We start from the raw sequence: 19,821 nt of genomic DNA, 5'->3' as shown, positions 1-19,821 counted from the left end.
ATTGGGAATAATATTCTACAAGCCCATTAGATTAAGCTTATTAGTTGCGGTGTACACATGTTTTCTAAATCTTTGATGACTTTTGGTCTAAATGTTCTAACAATTTGGGGATATATTTATTAAACTTTTACAATTGTTCATATCTCCTTATCTATCAATTTATGCTTCTGATTTTTGAAACATTTTATAAGGTAAATAAAAGATTAGGATTATATAAGACTGTAGTGAAACGGGCCTCTTATCATCATGTGATAACTTCCTTCACCTGAAGAAATACTCTGGGGCATTGCGGGGTAGCAGATTAAGCCTCTGCCTGTGGTGCCAGCATCCCATATAGGCACTGGCTCCAGTCAAGCAGCTCCAGTTCTGATTCCGCTCCCTCCTAATGTGCCTGGGAAAGTAGCAGAAGATGGCTCAAATACTTGGGCCCCCGCAACCATGTGGGAGTCCTGGAAGAAGCTTCTGGCTTCTGGTTTTGGCCCCACCCCAGCCATTGTACCTTCTGTCTCTCCTTCTCTCTGTAACTATGCCTTTCATATAAATAAATAAATCTTGGCCGGCGCCGCGGCTCACTAGGCTAATCCTCTGCCTTGCGGCGCCGGCACACCGGGTTCTAGTCCCGGTCGGGGCACCGGATTCTGTCCCGGTTGCCCCTCTTCCAGGCCAGCTCTCTGCTGTGGCCCGGGAGTGCAGTGGAAGATGGCCCAAGTGCTTGGGCCCTGCACCCCATGGGAGACCAGGAGAAGCACCTGGCTCCTGGCTCCTGCCATCGGATCAGCGCGGTGCGCCGGCCACAGTGCGCTGGCCGCGGCGGCCATTGGAGGGTGAACCAACGGCAAAAGGAAGACCTTTCTCTCTGTCTCTCTCTCTCACTGTCCACTCTGCCTGTCAAAAAAATAAAAAATATAAATTAAAAAAAAAATCTTAAAAAAAAACCCTCTTCTCAGATACTAACATAATGAAACCTGCATTTAAATTTGTTTAACATTTCCTGGCTATATATTTTCCCATCTTTATAATTTCAGTCTTTTTGCATTCTCATATTTTAGGTCTATCTTTTATAAACATAAGATAGCTGACTTCAATATTTTTAAAATCTGTTTGCTAGCTGGTTTTTATCTGGAGAATTAAGTGCATTTAGATATATTAGATTTCTTTCTATTCTCATAATTTATGGTTCCCCTTTGCCTTCCAGATTTCCTGTTTCTCCTTTGCTACCTTACTTAAAATGATAATTTCTCCACCTATTGTATTCTAATTATCCTATGCTCACTTTCTGTGTTGCTGATTGGCAGTTACTTAGTATACCCTCATTTTAATACTATATATTAGAATGATAATGATTACCTTGCACCATAATTTTTAAACTGGCTAACACTTTTTTCACTGCTTTTTATATATGAGACCCTCCCTCAGGGATCATTTTTCTACTCCCCTAAGCACATCCTTTGTATGGAGGAGTGAACAGCCTGCATCTTTGATTTACAATGTCTATTTCAGCCTTCTTTAAAAGGCAGTTTCCCTGGATTTATTTATTATTCAAGTGTGTCAGTTATTGTCTCTCTCGGAATTGTTAAGATTTTATTCAACTGTACTCCAGCTTCTCTTGTTACTGTTGAAATACCAACTGAAAGTCTAATTTTCATGCTTTATAAAACGTAAGCTGTCTTTTCTCTGATAACTTTCAGTACTTTTGCTGCTCTGTACGTCTGTTAAAATGGCAAAATCCAAGAGCGCCTCCGTGATCTAGCTCTCTGCAGGAAACCACGGTGGCCCCGTGTGACCACCAGAACGCAGTGAAGAGCTGTCTTAGACCCTGAGAACAGGCCGTAGAATGCACTGGGGCATCGCCTTGCTTCCCTGGATGGCTCACTCTGACTCGAGGCCAGCCTCCACGGCAGGAGGACGTTCAGCCAGTACCGTGAAGAGATGCACACGAAGGAGAATGAAGTTCTCCAATTAACGGTCACTCACACGGGACTTGGGGACAAGTAGATCCACAAGCTTCCAGTGACTACGGCCCCGGCCAGCATGAGACTGAAACTCCACGTGACCTCGCGTCAGAGATGCCCAGCAGAGCCACTCAGTTTCCTGAGCTGTGAAGTCCTAAGTAATTATTTTGTTTTTAAGCCATTAAGTCTTGGAGTGATTTGTTATGCAAAAACCGGAACTAGAACAAACACAATTTGCCCTTATCTGGATCTTTTAGGGTTTCTTTACCTATGGTTGGTGTTTTTATAATTCCCAGAAAATTTATCAAAATTTCTGAAAATTTTCAGAAGTCCAATTTATCTTTTTCTTTTTATTTCCTTTAATACTTTCCTTAATTATCTGTATTATTTTTGTCTAGGACTCCAATTAACCTTTAAGAACTTCTCACAATGTTCTCCAAGTCTGTTCATTTTCTTTTCTTCCAGATTTTTATACCACATTCTATATAAATTTAATTTTCAGTTCACAAATTTTTCTCTTTGTCGATCGTCTGCTATTCACCTTCCCATTGCATTTTTCAAATTAATATATAATATAAGGCCATAAAATACTCAGGTATTTGGTGTGATTGAATTTTTATATGGATTCTACTCATATAATCACAACCCCCAGCCAAGAGAGAGACATTCCCAGAATCTCAGACAATGCCCCCCAGGGTCTTTTTCAGTCACTTGCTCCTCCCAGAGACAACCATATTGATTTCAACCATCTATCCTAGAATTTTGATAAATGTTATCATGTGGAAGGTACTCTTTTATGTGTAGGTTCTTTGGCTCAATAAAGTTTTAAAAGTCCATTCATATTATCTGGAATATTTCATTCTTCTATAATGCTGAACAGTATTCCTTTGCAGAATGTACTTTTTAAAGATTGATTTAATTAATTGAAAGGTAGGGGGAGAGGGGAGAGAGAGAGAACCAAAAAAACGAGGGTGAGAGAGATTCCATCTGCTATTTCACTCCCCTAAATGGCCACAATAGCCAGATATGCGCCAGGCCAAAGACAAGAGCTAAGAACTTCATCTGGGTCTCCCACATGGGTAGCATGGGCTCAAGTACTTCTATAATTTTGATACTATTATAAATAAATTTTACTTTTAATCCACTTATAAGTTTTTATTGCTAATATATCAGAACAGAATTTTTTTTTTTTTTTTTGACAGGCAGAGTGGACAGAGAGAGAGAGAGACAGAGAGAAAGGTCTTCCTTTGCCGTTGGTTCACCCTCCAATGGCCGCCGCGGCCAGCGCGCTGCGGCCGGCGCACCGCGCTGATCCGATGGCAGGAGCCAGGAGCCAGGTGCTTTTCCTGGTCTCCCATGGGGTGCAGGGCCCAAGCACCTGGGCCATCCTCCACTGTACTCCCTGGCCACAGCAGAGAGCTGGCCTGGAAGAGGGGCAACCAGGACAGAATCCGGTGCCCCGACCGGGACTAGAACCCGGTGTGCCGGCGCCGCAAGGCGGAGGATTAGCCTAGTGAGCCGCGGCGCCGGCCCAGAATTTTGTTTTTATATTGACTTTGTACCCATAATCATGCTTAATTTATTTTTTTTTCTTGGTAGATTCTTTAGACCTTTCTACATAAAAATTCAGGTTGTTTACAGAGATAGACAGCACCTTCCTTTGTAATCTAAGGTATTTCATCTCATTCTTGTTTATTTCATTTGCTGATATCTCTATTACAATATTAAATCAAAGTGGTAAGAGCAGATATTCTTTCTTGTTCACAATCTAATAAAAAATGTTTACTATTTCAGCAGTAGGTATGATTTTAACTACATACAGGTCTATTCCTTGTTCCTTATACACTGAGGAAAATCTTGAAGTGAGGAGTTGTATTGTATCTGTTTAAATATAGACTGCACACGTGGCATTCCCCTTTTACAAGGCTTGAACACCCACTTTGGGTTGTTTTCCATAGGTTTCACAGTGGGGGTGTATGTGTGTGTGTGTTATAATTAAGCTCATCAAGAGGACAGTACAGTGGAACTTACTCTATTTCATATTTAATTTCAACTATTATGTTCTTCATTTCTTAATACGTTTCATTACTTTTTCAAATTTGTTAGATATTGTTTTGAAAGTCTCTATTCTTTATGTATTTTATTCCTTTTATTTTTTAAAAAGATTTATTGTATTTATTTGAAAGACAGAGTTACAGAGAGAGAGAGAGAGAGAGAGGTCTTCCATGTTGGTTCACTCCCCAGATGGCCGCAATGGCCAGAGCTGTGCCAATCTGAAGCCAGGAGCCAGGCGCTTCTTCCTGGTCTCACACGTGGGTGTAGGGGCCCAAGGACATGGGCCATCTCCTACTACTTTCCCAGGCCACAGTAGAGAGCTGGATTGGAAGTGGAGCAGCGAGGTCTTGAACCAGCGCCCACATAGGATGCCAGCGCTTCAGGCCAGGGCATTAACCAGCTGCGTCACAGCGTCAGACCCTAATTCCTCTTATTTTTAAAACATATGAGATCTGTTTATTTTATGTTTTTTTATTCAGATTACTCCTTGTATTTAGGAAAACTTGTGTATGTGCTTCTGCTCTGTTTCTGACAACTGGTGTCCATGGTACATTTTTTCCTGTACATATTTATTTTATTTTTTAAAATGAATATGTCTGTTCCTTGGAACTTTATCTCCAGGAGTTCTTTGTTTCCTGAGTTAAGAGTACATTCTTCAAGAGAAAATATACATGGGAACTTGGGCATGCTACCAATATGGATCCTTTTTCACTAAAATTCTTGTTTGGATTTTTCTTCTTTAAAGATTGGGTACCTAACCTCCACGTAGACCAGCCTGTAGCCAAGAATTCTCAGAGTTGACTTTTGTTCTTCTATGAAAAACCAATAATGAATAAAGCACGCTTCCTGCCTTGTACTCTCTCTTTACAGATCTGATATTTCTAGTTGCTGTTTTCCATTTCTCTCAGCATTTAATCTGCAGGACTCCTTGCTTGATAGTATATCCTTGAATTCAATTTCACATGCTGCCAAGGACCAACGCTTGGGCTCCTGTTGCCAGAGGGGCCAGTTAAATCCAAACCTCTAAGTCATCTGGACTGCAGGGCGTACCCAAGTTGGCAGCTTCAGTGTTTGATTTCCACCATGCGCTACACTCCAGCTTGGTTCGCAGCCCCAAGGGAATTCCCATCCTGTCTCATAAACTTGGCCATGCATTTGTGATACTGCTGTTCATGCTTCAGCTAGTATTTTTAGACATGTGAAAGCAGGAGAATTTCAGTTACATCTAGTTTAATATCTAGTTAGCAATAGAAATTGTCAACATTTGCTTCTTTTCATCTCTAACAGCTTTAGTCCTTATACTTTATTTGGCTGGTTGGCAAATGAATTAGTGGGCCTGATAACAACAGATAACAAGGAGAGTTACTGATCTCTGTGCCCACAAATACTGAATATACTATCTGATTTTTTTAAAAGACAGCTATGAAAAGGAATAGAGGAATATAATGCATAGCTTGCGTCTCTCATGATGGTTTTATTCTAGAATACTCCAAAGGGTTTCAATATAGAGCTGTGGGAAGCGCAGCCTAGGAAGGAAGTATAAATAAGAGGAGTGATTGAGGCCTTGTGTTCCTACCTCACTAGCTCTCAAAGCTGTCTTTCATAGCCAAAATAAAGCTTGAATGGATCAAAATGTTTCTTGGACTTTAGCCAGATTTCACATGAAAGGACTTTTATCTCACTCCTTTACCATGGAAAGAAATCTCTTAGCAATTACACATAATACATTTAACTCCTAAGGCTAAATTACAGAAATATAACTTGTGGACAATAAAATATCTTAAAAATTATTAAATAGATTAATTGTGAAAGGTTTAGTCCAGTGGCTTTCGAGGGTAACCACTCATTAAATGGCAGCTCTTATTATTTCCTTATATAGCAGTTCTGAGGTGAGAAACATGTACTATCCTGGGAATATCTCTGTTACATTCAGAGATGGATTGATACCCATGAGGTCTATCACAATGGACTCAGGACTCCATGTCTTTCCCATCCTTGGGGGCTCCCCACTGTGGGCTGGAGAACCTGAGACGCCAGGGATGGCTCTGCAGCTCTATTACACTCTCTCACAGAGAGCCGTTTATGCGACTGGCAGCATTTTTCTCTTTAGGGTGATAGGCAAGGCAGTTCATGTTAGGTGCCAGTGGATTACAAAGACGGACAGCAGGGAGAGTGTCTGTCCACAGGAAGCCTGCAGTCTTTAGCTGGGATTCTCAAACTCAGTTACAGATAAGAATCATCCAGAAAGATTTGGGAAAACTTCTAATTTTCTATATTTACCTTCTCACCCTATAGTTATTTTGTGGGAGGAATCATACTATCTTCTTTCCATATGCTTTATAGCCAGTCTCTGTTTGTAGTAGGAATCAATGAAAATGTAATAAAAATTATGAAACAATAAACTAACAGAATGTGATTTAGAAGGCATTTTCAGTAGGAATCACAAATATGATTGTAAAGTCAATTTCTAGGCCAAAAACAATGCACTTATAACACTGCTGCCTACCTCCACCATGCAATTTCAAAGGCCATTTCACTCCAAGTGAAAATAATAGCATTGTCAAAAATTAAAAATAACATGGCAACATCTACACAATGTTGTTTTTGGAAATCTCTCATATGACACCGTTAGTTAAAGAACTTGTCTTACCAGTTTAAGGTAACCATCGGCATCTAGAATTAAGTTTTCTGGCTTCAGGTCTCTGTAGATAATACCAAGTCGATGTAGGTAATCAAATGCTTCTGTTACACAAGCTACGCAGAATTTGGAGGTGGGCTCATCAAAGCTGCCTCTGCAACGACATACATTTTCCTCTTAGTACCTTAGGTATATACCTCTTTGCCAGTGTTCTAGGTGGCTCTGGTGCACTCTAAAGTTGTTACGGAGAGGGATGACGGTTTTATGCAAGGCAATATGGGGAGTTTGGGGAATGGTTATGGAGCAGTATTGTTGGAGATGAGGTAACCAGTAAAAACACTTATTGCATTGGTAAACTTACATGACATAAATGTTTTACAGGGTATCAGCACTAAAATGTATGTTATACTGCCAATAAATTAGAGGGACAGCTGATGTAAAAAGGAGCTGCTTCTTTAAATTTAAAATGTCTACATCCATACAACTGTGGTTATCTCAAATGAACATTAAAAAAGAAAAATAAGAAGAAAAGGACCTTTTTTCTAGATATCTATGGCAAACTCTGGAAAAAACTGAACTATCTCAGCAGTGATCTCAAACCAGACTTCTGTAACTTACTGCTTGAAAAACGACTATGTGACTATCTTCATGTCCTGTTTATATAGCATGTGACAGTTACATACAGAGAAATGGAACCAAAATTCCTTCCAAATGTTTTGTGTCCCCTTGATCTTTTAAGAGTTGCCCTGAGTTTGCATACTGAAGTTTTTAAGTATTGTGGCGATTTGTTGCATAACGAATGGAAGGGTATGGTTGTGGAGTGAGAGAAACTGGGTTTGACTCCTGTTTCTCCTATTCACTATGAGGGTATTTCAAAAATTCATGGAAATTTTAATTAAAAGATGATTTTACTTGGGTGCAAAAAAAATTGAAATCCATACATAGTTTTTATAATATGCACTGTGACCTTTTTGTAGACCTCTCATACATTCTTGGGCAAGGTGTTTGAGTCTCAGCATCTATACCTGTAAAATTGGGTTGCTACTTACATAATAGGAATTTTTCCAGGTATCAGGAACTTTTTCTAAATTTCTTAGATTCTCTAAATAAATTTTTTCTCTTAAAAGAGTAATGGAAGAAGCTAATGATTTTGGCAGTCTCATGAAGGCCTCCCCACTCTTCCAGGTTCTCCATCCAACCACACATTTCTACATTCATCTTCCACCCAGATACTCAGTGGGCTTTCCTCGCCTGGGTCAGCAATTCTCAGCCATGAATGCACATTAGATTTGCTTGAAAAGCATTTAAAATATCATTTACAGGAACCTGTTCCAGATGAAATTAATCATAGCTCTGGTGTCCAGGCCCAGAACATTTTGTGAAGGCTCCCCACGTGACTGTGACGTGCGGCCAGCGTGAGGGAACCACTGGCCGAGGTACAATGGTCTACACGTTTGGCCTGGCATTAAGCTCCCACAGTCTAGTGCCAAGCTACTTTCCTATTTCCTCCTCAATTGTTCTTGTCTTCTACTCAAATTCCTCTGTCCCTAGTTCATAAAGACACCTAAAAACATCCTAAATTCCCTGCTTTGCTTGATTTAAAGCAGTGTCCTTGCCTGTCTACTTTTCTGAATTTCTGTCGCCTTCAGAACTTAATTGCAATCCTTCTTCTATGATTTTTTCTTTGTCTCTTCTCTTCAGAGCTCACTCTCTACAACATTTATCTGGTATCTAACTACAGAGTGCCAACTTCTTAGTCATCATTTAGTTTCACATTGAACAATGAAATGCTTTTAAGGTACACACTTGGTTTCCCCAAATAAACTCTATAAACTTGTTAGAAATAAGAGTTTACATTATCTCATTTAGAACCTGGCCCCCACCTCCCAACCCCACTGCCTGCTATGGTATCTTTCACTCGGCCGGGGGCGGGGGGGGGGGTTAGGGGTACTCAATAAACATCTGTGTGGTTTTCATTACATAGAAAACACTGTTTTATTTTGTTGTTGTTGAAACTGACAATTTGCAGACAATTCCCTCTGCCTTGCAGTAAGGGTGTAACCACTCCCCACCCACGCTCTCTTTATCACCCTGCTAAAGACGAAGCTCTGGAATCAGAAACATCTGACTTTAAACACTAACTCAACCTCCTAAGGGCCAGGTAACCTTGGATAGTTCATGGCCTCACTACACATGGGATTTTTTAACACCTAAAATTAGATGACAATGATTACCTTTGTGCAGATGACACCATTGTCACATTAGCTGAGAAAACAGTATTATTTTGTTTTATGAAGTGATAACATATGCCTATAATCATTCCCTAACAATTCCCTTCAGGCCTCTTTAAATGATCATCAACATAGCCTTCGTTACACCAGATGTGACAGGCAAAAAGCTCTGGCTTATGACTTTGTCATTACCTGTCCCTTAATATGCTCCACAGCTCGCCACCTAAGCATGCCTCCAGAAGCATGTAGACGTACTTGTTATCCTTGAAAGTTCGATACAGTCTGTGAAGACAGATAGAAACATGGATATTATTAGAAATCTAGCTTACAAACCTCTTTAAACTTGCTTAAGACTATCATCAATAACATTTTGAACAATGAACTTCCTCTTCATACAGACATCTTATAGCTACATTGGGCATCTTGCCAAATTCTCTTTGATCTTCCCTATGGCCTTGCTTTTGCTCATTTGGATCTCTCAGACAGCCCTTCCTCTACCCACAGACTGAATTTCTTAATCCCAGATTCAATGTCAAAGTTTCTATTCATTTATCAAGGCCAAGATCCAAGGCCACCGTCTTCAGAGAGCAGGTCACTGTCTCAGCTATCAAATCCTTCCTCCAGAAAGCCAGACACCTTGGTACATGTCACTGTGAAAACCACTTTGTGTAACGGTGATTCATGCCCAAGTCTGGTGTACCCTAGATATTCAACTGATGTTGGACCCCACTGGAAGAAGACTCTGACAGTGACACTGGTAAGCTATACACTGAGTGGGCTGTGCACAGGGGAGTACCATGGGAGGAAAGGAAACAAATCCAGGTGGAAGGAGAGTAGAGTTATGGTCTAGTTTCAACAAAAGCCCCAACTTTAAGGGGCTCTGCTCTTCTTGGACACAAGATGTCCCTGGAGAGAAAGTATGACCTTGGGCATCTAAGAATGATGCCCACAGAGGAGGTAAACTAGAGTTCCCAGCTAGCGACACTCTCAGGAGCTGGGGAGATGGTGTCCTCAGTCTTGGAGTGGGACGTAGGCAGGGTACCATAATCAACACTGGGGGAAAGCAGTTTCTGGGTAGTAATAATCAAAGGAGCCCCTTTTTTCCTTAGGCCCATGCTCAAGCCAAAGCAGACAACAGAGCAGCTACATCACGTAGGAGTAAAAGCAGCAGTCTAGCAAAGTGGTTCAGAGTGAGCTTGGCAACCAAGCTGCCCCAGCTCCACTATCAGATAGGACATTTATTAACTATGCAACCTCAAATGTATTGCTTGGACATATATATTCATTTGGTTATGGATCGATCATATATTATTAACGATACATTTTATTAAATATAGAGATATAAATATAGGTGGCTGATATATGTTAATTTCTTAATACATGTTGTCATTAGCATTTAATTCCTAACATTATTATTGCCCTGTTATATGCCAGATACTTTGTAAAGAGCTAGAAATGAGAAAATGAACACAACCAAATCCATGCCCTGAAGCTGCTCATCATAGACTGTTAATGAAATATTAATTCAAAAAGGGCATCCTGAGAACATAGTTAATATAAAGATAATTGGATGACTCTCTATTGCCAGCATTGCCTTGGTTCAGACTTTTATTTTAATCTTGGAAAAAACACGGGTCTGGGAATTTGGAGAGGCAGTAAGTTTCTCTCAAGGCATTTGATCAAAAAGCATAAATTCTATTCATTATAGGGACACTTTACATGACCTAGAAATCGCTAAAACTGCACTCTGGGGCATTAAGACATATGAAAACAAAAACTGCCTTACCCCACTAAGCCATGAATGCCTAAGTGAAGAGAGCTGGGGCCTAGAATAACATTTTTTCCCCTCCACATTTTAACGGTAGCTACAGAAAAAAGAACAACTAATAAGAGGTGGTTCTCTTGGTGCTTAGGCACTTCTAGGGTCAGGGTATTTCCTCTCCGTAAGGCTACAGGTCACTTCCTGCAAAAACTCAACATGAGCACACTCTCCAATGGGTATCATAGAATTCTTGCTTCCTTATTCCTAAATTCTGCAATAGGTCTAGTAGACACACACACACACACACACGAAGCCTACTCAAGAAGAAAATCAGCTGCAAAGCTCTCACTCCAGATCTCAAATTTCCAACTGTTGCTGTGACTTCAACGGAAGAATCAGAGTGCAGCCTCCCTCTTGTCCTCTCCAGTCTATTATCTCGCATGAAAATATTCAAAAGACCCTAAAAATCAATCTTAAGTCTGGGCAGGCCAATTGCTCACTTACTTCACAATGAATGGAGAACACAACTCTTCCAAGATCCTCTTTTCTGAGTAGACATGCTCCTGTTGCTTAGTGTCCACTATGTGCTTCTTCCTTATACACTTCATTGCAAACGCAACATTCTCATTTTTCACTTTAACCTAGGTAAGGAATGGAAGGAGTCTTTAAAATTAAATTTCTGGGAAAGATTTGAAGTATACATCAAAAACATGAAGTATATATCTAAAGCAGTTAACATTGTTTTGCATTAAATAGTATAGATAAAGTTCAAACTCTTATCCTTCTAGAACTGAATTCCATTTAGGTGTACAATACTATCTTCCATCATAATTTCCAAAATAAGTCATATATTTGGTTTTAAAATGTGTGTACTGGGGCCGACGCTGCGGCTCACCAGGCTAATCCTCCGCCTTGCGGTGCCGGCACACCGGGTTCTAGTCCCAGTCAGGGCACCGGATCCTGTCCCGGTTGCCCCTCTTCCAGGCCAGCTCTCTGCTGTGGCCCGGGAGTGCAGTGGAGGATGGCCCAGGTGCTTGGGCTCTGCACCCCATGGGAGACCAGGAGAAGCACCTGGCTCCTGCCATCGGATCAGCGCGGTGCGCCGGCTGCAGCACGCCGGCCGCGGTGGCCATTGGAGGGTGAACCAACGGCAAAGGAAGACCTTTCTCTCTGTCTCTCTCTCTCACTGTCCACTCTGCCTGTCAAGAAAAAAAAAATGTGTGTACTGAAAATAAGAAAAAATTTATTGAAAGATTTAATATTTAGAGATTTAATTTTCTATTTTGTATAACATGAAAAACTGACCTTTGCTTTAAAAAGCTGTTAATATCTGTTTCTTTGATTTTGCAAGCAAAGCAAACTAAAATCTACTTCTACATGTGCACTACTGAATAAGGTGACCATTCATTCATGAAGTTATTTAAATTTCAATTAATTAAAAATCCAGTTCCTAAGTGGCACCAGCCACATCCACCCACTGGTTATGCTATTAAACAGCACAAACACATTTCCATCAACCCAGAAAGTTCTGTTGGAGAGTGCTGCTCTAAATGCACAATCCGGATTTTCCCAACAAAGAAAAGGAAGATTTTGCAGTAGGTGTTTTTCTGACAGATGTAAAGCTCCATAGATAGATCATACTAAACAAGTAACTTGATGGTGCAGAGCTGAGTGGTACCTCATGCGTTAGCACATTTGCCATTACTGCTGCGTATGACTGTCAATCAATCGTGCAACTATTGCTTCAATTATTAACATCGAGGAAAACAGATCTCAGTATTGTTAGTTCAATCCTTAGCCATGGGTTTTGGTGAGAAACATCACTGCTAATGGATACTACCTTTATCTCTCCCTATGGCCTAAGACATTACAACTGTCCTTTGCCTTTGTAAAGAACATCCCATACTCCTGTCAAAGAAGAAATGTGCACTGGGGTTGAGGTGCCCAGGCCAGAGTCTCCTGCAGCATTTCCAATCTACTTGTGCCCGGGGCCATTGAGCAGATGGAGGTGTCAGCAGAATTCTTGAGGTTGGTGATGTCCAGTGAACCATTAGCAATTTGATATGCAAAGAAGGACCGGGCAATTGCTAAGGGTTCTGAGCCATCCGTACCCAGTAAGCTCACAGATCTGCACTCTGCAGCATCCTCAGAACACTCAATCAGATAGCAGCCCTTCTGCTGCTCCTTGGAGATTGATAATCAAGCCCAGACGGGCAGTGAGGTGGCAAACAGAAAGGAAACCAGACCAAGCTCAACACCACAGAGGGCTGGTTTTCATCTTCTTTTCTTTATTTCTGATAGAAAATTTGAGCAACCTCCCAAAAGAGGAAAATGAAAGCCTAATACAGGCATGAGCGTGGAGCTGCTTCAAGGATAACTGTAAATTTCTGCAGGGCACACTCTCCTTTTCTTTGCTGACAGGCAATGAATATGTCATGAGCGTTTATATAAACACATTTTGCTGTTGAAAATACACTTTTTATGTGTTAGAACACTTGGGAAGGCCTATTTGATACATTCTCTGATAATTACCATCAGGAGAAAATTAAAAAGGATGCAATGAAAGGAGCTTGAAATCACAGCTAATTATTACCCGCTACTTACTAGCACAGACCTGCTACCATACAATATACAGAGTGAAAAATTTACTTTCTCGATTTCAGCTGAAAGCAATGTTTAAGAGAGCAATAACAATTCACATTTTCCTCCAAGATAAGCTGGAATATAAAACAACAACGGTCAAAAAGGCTTCTCTCAGATGCTTGAAACGTAAACCCCTTACAAGCTCAACTCTTCCGAACCCACCAACGCCCAGTGTTGCGATAATCTCAAGGTTCTGGAATGGGGATGATGAGGAAAATCGGGCCACCTTCTCCTTCAGCTGAATCATCTCCAGAGAGAGCGCTTTGGACAGCTTCCAGCTAGACATGGACCTCCTGGAGGAGAGAAGGGAAACTTTACACACGCCCCTGTAGTCAGGCAGCAGTCATGCCACACATAGATCCTAGGCTTACAACAGGCTTATTTCTGCCTGTAGTTGCCATAAATAACTACCTCAACTTTGATAGGATCCGATTCAGGCACATCTGGAGAGAAAACCAATGAGACACACAAACGACACACACCCTAAGCAATACGTGGAAATCAAATTGAATCAATAAAGACGTAAAATGGGTGAATTTTTGTAGTGTTTAAAATATGTCTCAATGAAATCATTAATGGTAATGAAATCCAGAAAGGCATTTCCATTGCTGGCCATACAGGAATGTGTCACCCTAGGAATGTCGGTCATGTTTTGCTATTTTTATCAGATCTTGAAGTTTGCATGGCTCACCCAGAATAAATTGGTTTACAAAACATGAACAGTACATCTCTTCCTTTATATCTAAATATTGTTGTTTGGAAATACCCATATTATTCTTCTAATTAAGGCTTGCTGCTCTGAGTCTTAAATTCACAAATTATTACTGTCAAAAGCTTTTGGCATAAAATTTGCAAATATATTCCTTGAAAAAACCTATTTATGTACTGATTAAATACTCTACTTTAATTGAAACTTCAGTTTTCCAGAAGTTTTTTTATCATACAGCTTCAGTAACATGATCTGCTTAACATAATATTTCAGTATCCACTCTTAAATAAGTTTTCGGAGAATAATTTCCAATGAGTAGAGTTTTCTATTAAACTAAAATATTTTCATTACTATTGCTACATTTATACTCCAATTTAACTCTCCCCCTCCGCACACACATCCCTAGACAATAGCTCCCTCATATTTTGAAAAATTCTGACTGTAATCCTGCACCTTGCCTGTAATCAGGTATTAATGTCCCTTTGAGCTAGGTTACTAGACAACGTAAAAAAAAATCTCTTTCCAAGAGTCCCCAGTCAGGAAATTTCCAACCTTACTCAACACCTAAAATAAAAAAGCCAACTTATTTTACAAAAACACTTCCAAAAGTTCAAGGGGAATGGCATTCTAAAATAAGTTTATTTTGATGCTAAAAAAATTGAAATCCATGCATAATTTTTTAAATACACATACTCCTCCAACTTACAGAAGACCCTTCCTAGACTTAAATGACCCCCATTCTACTGGTAAGTGGTATCTTTGCAGAAGAACAATGAAAAACACTCCCAGCATTTTCTAATGAAGGCAGAGTAAAAATTACCACCTGGGGAATCATACCCCGAAGTCCCCTCCCCCCTTCATCAGCAACCAGAGATCACATCCAGTTTAGGAAAATGTCCCTGCACTTACTTTGCATGTCTTTTTTCATCATCACGGTTCAGGTTTGCCACATACCCTTCAAGGTATTTCTGGAGATCTTCGAACGTGCCAACAGTTTGATTGAACGTTCTGAATAAAACAGTACAAAATAGAACAAAATAAAATCCCTGTGTTGATAATCACCAAGAAAATGTGACATTTGTCTTAAGCTTATGAGAGACTAACTATATGGATATGCATGACTTTGGTAGTTGGTTTTCAATAACTTAAAGAATATTAAAGTTACCATGATATGTAGAATTGATATTGGAAACTGTATCATTGATCCTTTGTGTTTACAAATCAAAGGAGGCAACCAATGAGAAGAAAAAGCATTTCTCATCATTTTCTGCCTTGCATTTTTGGTTTGCCAATCATTTTTCCCTTCAGATTTGCCCCACACAATCAACGATGGAGATGTCACAAATCACACCTTCCATTTGCTTCGAGCTCTTGCCATAATGAGTTTTGCACATGTTTTACATTTTAAAAATGAGAAGTATAGTTCTAACCTTAACTCTCCTTTCACTGTATTCCCTCTAAGCCTGTATTCAAATCCTGAATTAGGAAGGAGGAAATAAAAAGCCATAGGCGTTCACTCACTACATTTCTTGCAAAGATGGTGCCCTTTATTCGCTACCATCTGGTGAGCATCCCATATGCCCAAGACTATGTCAGATGCTGGCAGTGCAGCTGCAGTGAGCAAGTTACTTGTTTCCGCATTCATGAAGCTTACAGAACATTGAGAAGACAGATGTGTTTTTAAAAAGCAGAGTGTGAATAATGATATGATAAGCTATACACAGTGCTCTGGGAACATCATCACAGGCTCTTTCTACACTCTATAAGACACTGCTAGGAAGACCATATGATTTATCATCCAAATTGGGATACTTTTCAGAATGAAATGAGGTGCCAATACTAACTGTGATGGGGTAGCCAAACTGTATCAAGAAACTTGGATGTAAGTCAACCTATTAATAGCAAACTCAAATTCTCTCACCCATAAGAAAAATCACATAACATTGTAATGTCTCATTATGTCCAGTGTAGTACTACATATGCTATAGACTTTCTGATATACACAAATAGATTAACATTTTAAAATTATAAACTTCCAAGTAATTTGTAAAGTATGTAAAATCATCAGTTCCTTTTCATGAATTATAAATACATGAGATATCACATAAACATATCTGATCACAGAGTAAAGGAGTTGTTTTTTTTTCTTATGTATCTTCAGTGCTAGCATTTTGGAGCAATTTATAAGATTTTATCACATAGCTAATGCTATTCAGGGCATGTAAATTTTTTAAAAGATTTATTTGAAAGGCAGAGTTACATACAGAGGGGAAGATATAGAGGTCTTCCATCCACTGATTCACTCCCCAAATGGCCACTAACCATTAGGGATAGGCCAGGCCAAAGCCAGAAGCCAGGAGCTTCTTCCAGGTCTCCCACATTAGTACAGGGGCCTAAGCACTTGGACCATCTCCGCTGCTTTCCCAGGCACGTTAGATGAGTTGGACGGGAAGTGGAGCAGCTAGAATGGGAACTGGCACCCATATAGTATGCCAGCACTGCAGACAGCAGCTTTGCCTGTTCCGCCACAATGCAGGCTCCACATGTAAATGTTTTTTAAGGAACTCTACAAAAACAAGTATTACTGGGATAGCATTACACCAACATAATTTCTGCTTGACAGTTGATTTTCAAACATCCCTTATATCTGAACACACTCATAATTTAAGCCTATTTCCACTCTTTCTAAAGTAATATATTTGTTTATTTATTTGAAAGGTAGAGTTATAGAGAGACAGACAGAGACAGAGAGACAAAGACAGAGAAAGAGAGTATTCCCTATTTCTTTGACTATACTAATATAGCTTTGATATGTTAGAATTTCCCTTATTGTACCCAGTAGATAACCAACAAACATTTCACTGATCAGTATGAAATCCAAAGAGCCTGATTCAAATAGGATTTGTATTAAGTGAAAGATACTATATGACACCTGTTCTGAAAAATAATCCAATACCTTCAGAAATTAATATTGACTATAATTTCTTAATATCGATATTGGCACTTACAAATTACTGCAAATGCTAAATTAATACTTCTCTGGAATCACATACAGCTAATGAATACTCTATACTTTTTCAGAGAGAGCTTTTGCTCCAAACTTTTTAACTGCTGGCCATCTTTTAGAAATTAAATTATGAAACTGTCCACTGTGTGGCATAAAAAATCTGTAAGATCTTTAGTAAGATTATTTCTCTAGAAGAAGCAGAATTCAAATCAGTCTATGGCTGATATTTATGTACAAACTTTGAACACAAAATATTTAGCCTGCCAGCATCTGCCACTGTCACAGACAGATTCTGATCAAAAGATCCAGTACACTGCCATGAATTTTAATAGAATGTACTCTCAGCTGAGGTTTGGCCAGCATTTCCAAGTGGTGATGAATAAGAAAACAGATCAGCACCCTAGAGCAGCAGCAGAACAAGGCTTCAAAAGTGGCAGCAGCCTGCCTTCTCCAGCATCAGGATACTCACTCTCGGTCAATAACCAGACAGGCGACATCATTTTCTTCAGCAATAATGTTAGCTGATCGGACATCATCACTGCAGACAGAAAAGGAAAGTCAATTTTCATTACATTTAGAAATTAAGCATCCATTTTTATTAGGGAATCTACTAATTTGTTGGGGGAAAAAGCCATCATTTATTTACACCTTCATAAGATTATACTTTATTATAACATGCTAATTTGTACCCAAGCCCTTTCCCCCCCCAAAAAAGGGGCACTTGAAAGGTTTCTCCAGTGAGGGAGATGGAAACGAAGAATCTGAGAATGCAGAGAAAGAAGCAAGCACACCAGCTCTGTGTGGAATTTTGCTCTGAGCTTGTGACTGCAACAATGAAACAGCTCTCCCCTGATCCAACAGAGAATCAGCAATCAGCAAAGAGGCAAAACTGAATCAGCTGATTAGAGAAGTTGGTTGGGAAAACAGATAATTAAAATACGATAAACCCAAGAGTAAAACCCAGTAGCATATCACCCAGTGTATTAAATAAATACGGATAGACTTTCTCATTTCGCAGCATAAAGGTTATATCATCCATTAACATCTCTGAAATCACAATGTACCTTAGAATTAATGAGTAACTGTGTAATTAACTGCATTGTCTTTCTTCTCAGGGATATATAATGGAATGCACAACTTAGAACTGACATCTTAGATACAATAAATTATATTATCCAATGATGGTAGATTTAATTACCTAAGAATAACAACGGGCCACATGTCAGGTAAAGTATTCTTCTGGAGACCTTTACATATATTGGTTTCCTCTCTCTATTAGTTATGCACTCACTGGAGAAAGGCACCTCAAAGTGGTACCCAGTGCTCTGAGATTCATTTAGGGTGACCAAAGAATAACAACCACATCCTGGAGCAGGACCCTTTGGGACTGCTCTAGGAACCATCACCAAGAATGGCATCAAGAAAACCATTGTTCCTTCGTTGTTCATTAGCATCGGGACAGAGAACATTTGGCAGCACATCATGACCATCCTAGGGAAGTGCCCTAACCACCCAGCAGACATCGAGAGTGCTCCTGATACAATGCACAGACCCTACCGAGTTTACAGGCTCTTTGCGAGAAGATGCTACTGAAACTACATAAGATTCATGGATGTTTCCATCAAGAGCAGGATAGTCTGTTCTAAATTTATGTGTGAAAAGAGATAGAGATGATGATGGAGTTGGAGATGGAGGTGATGGAGATGATGGAGATAGAAACAGAGATAGAGACAGATGGTGGAGATAGAGGTAGATAGGTCAAGCATAGACACTCATACTGAAGTGTTGGCTCAAGTGTGGCTGCTACACTTCCGATCCAGCTCCCTGCTAATGCATCAGGGAGGCAATAGATGATGGTGAAATACTAGGTTCCTATCACCCATGTGGAACATCAGGACGGAGTTCCTGGATCCGGGATTTGGCTTCGCCCAGACCTGGCTGTTGTGTCCATTTGCAGAGTGAACAAGCAGATGGAAGATTTCTCTGTCTCTCCACTCCCTCCCCACCCCTTCACTCTCTCTGTCTTTCAAACAAATACATATTTAAATATTTTTTAAAAATAAAGTTCTGTGCAATTCTAAGTTTTAGTTGCTTTGCTTAGAATCTGAGAAAAATAACTTCTTATGTTAAGAACAAACGCACTGAAGTCTTGGATAATGAATGTCAGTATTATATTGCATGAATGAGCTGCTCATGTTCTATAAAAATGAATAAAATAATAGAAATTTCCTTATTATTTAAAAAACTTCATCATCCACTAGAACATGAAAATTCAGCTTACTTTCCAATTTCACTTTTTAATTAATTAAGTTATAACTTAATTTACTAATTATTAAGTTTTGATGTTTGAGTTTCATTTAAAAAATAAAAGTTTCCTAACTTTTAAATAATCAAACTTGTCTTTGGAAATTTCTGAATTTTTTTCTTTGTTTTGTACTTAATAAACTTGACATACAAATCACCAGAACTGATGCTTCATAGAAAAAATTCCTTTTCTATGAGCACAAATTTGAAATAAAAGCCATGTAGTCATAACATACCATTTAAGTGATTTCTTAAATAATTTCAACTATTCATTAAAAAACATACTTAGCTCCAAAACAGCATGTTATTCCAAAGCTTAACTTGATATTTTATAAAAGTATTTATATTTAGGAAATGTATTTTTTCAGAGTTGAGGTTTTATGAGTTCCAGGAAGTATACAAAGTGTCCTCTGGACCATTTGATTAGCACTTAAAAAGATTTCTTTCATGAATGGGATCAACAGTAAATAAACTCATACCTCAAAAGACTGAAGGTTTAGGTAGAAATTTCAAATAGATT

General features: G+C 39.4%; 1 protein-coding gene across 3 annotated transcripts in view; it reads right to left on the bottom strand.

Annotated features, from left to right (window-relative positions):
* The window catches only part of PRKG2 (protein kinase cGMP-dependent 2), a 106,038-nt gene that overhangs the window by 33,285 nt on the left and 52,932 nt on the right, over positions 1-19,821 (bottom strand). Inside the window, exons 9-14 of one of the 3 annotated variants that reach the window (XM_002717087.6) lie at positions 17,467-17,535; positions 14,900-14,998; positions 13,421-13,574; positions 11,143-11,279; positions 9,069-9,158; positions 6,658-6,799 (exon numbers count right to left, since the gene is read on the bottom strand). In XM_002717087.6, coding sequence (XP_002717133.1) covers positions 6,658-6,799; positions 9,069-9,158; positions 11,143-11,279; positions 13,421-13,574; positions 14,900-14,998; positions 17,467-17,535 — 691 coding nt within the window. Of the gene's footprint in view, positions 1-6,657; positions 6,800-9,068; positions 9,159-11,142; positions 11,280-13,420; positions 13,575-14,899; positions 14,999-17,466; positions 17,536-19,821 lie in introns of those variants that run through there. The other 2 variants (XM_017347475.4, XM_089302633.1) reach the window with 2 other exon arrangements.

Source organism: Oryctolagus cuniculus, chromosome 8, assembly GCF_051225735.1.
Source record: "Oryctolagus cuniculus isolate XC-2025 breed Fujian yellow rabbit chromosome 8, ASM5122573v1, whole genome shotgun sequence".
Lineage (NCBI taxonomy): Eukaryota > Metazoa > Chordata > Mammalia > Lagomorpha > Leporidae > Oryctolagus > Oryctolagus cuniculus.
The sequence above is the reverse complement of the archived record's forward strand: the minus strand, read 5'-3'. Positions and strand labels throughout refer to the sequence as shown.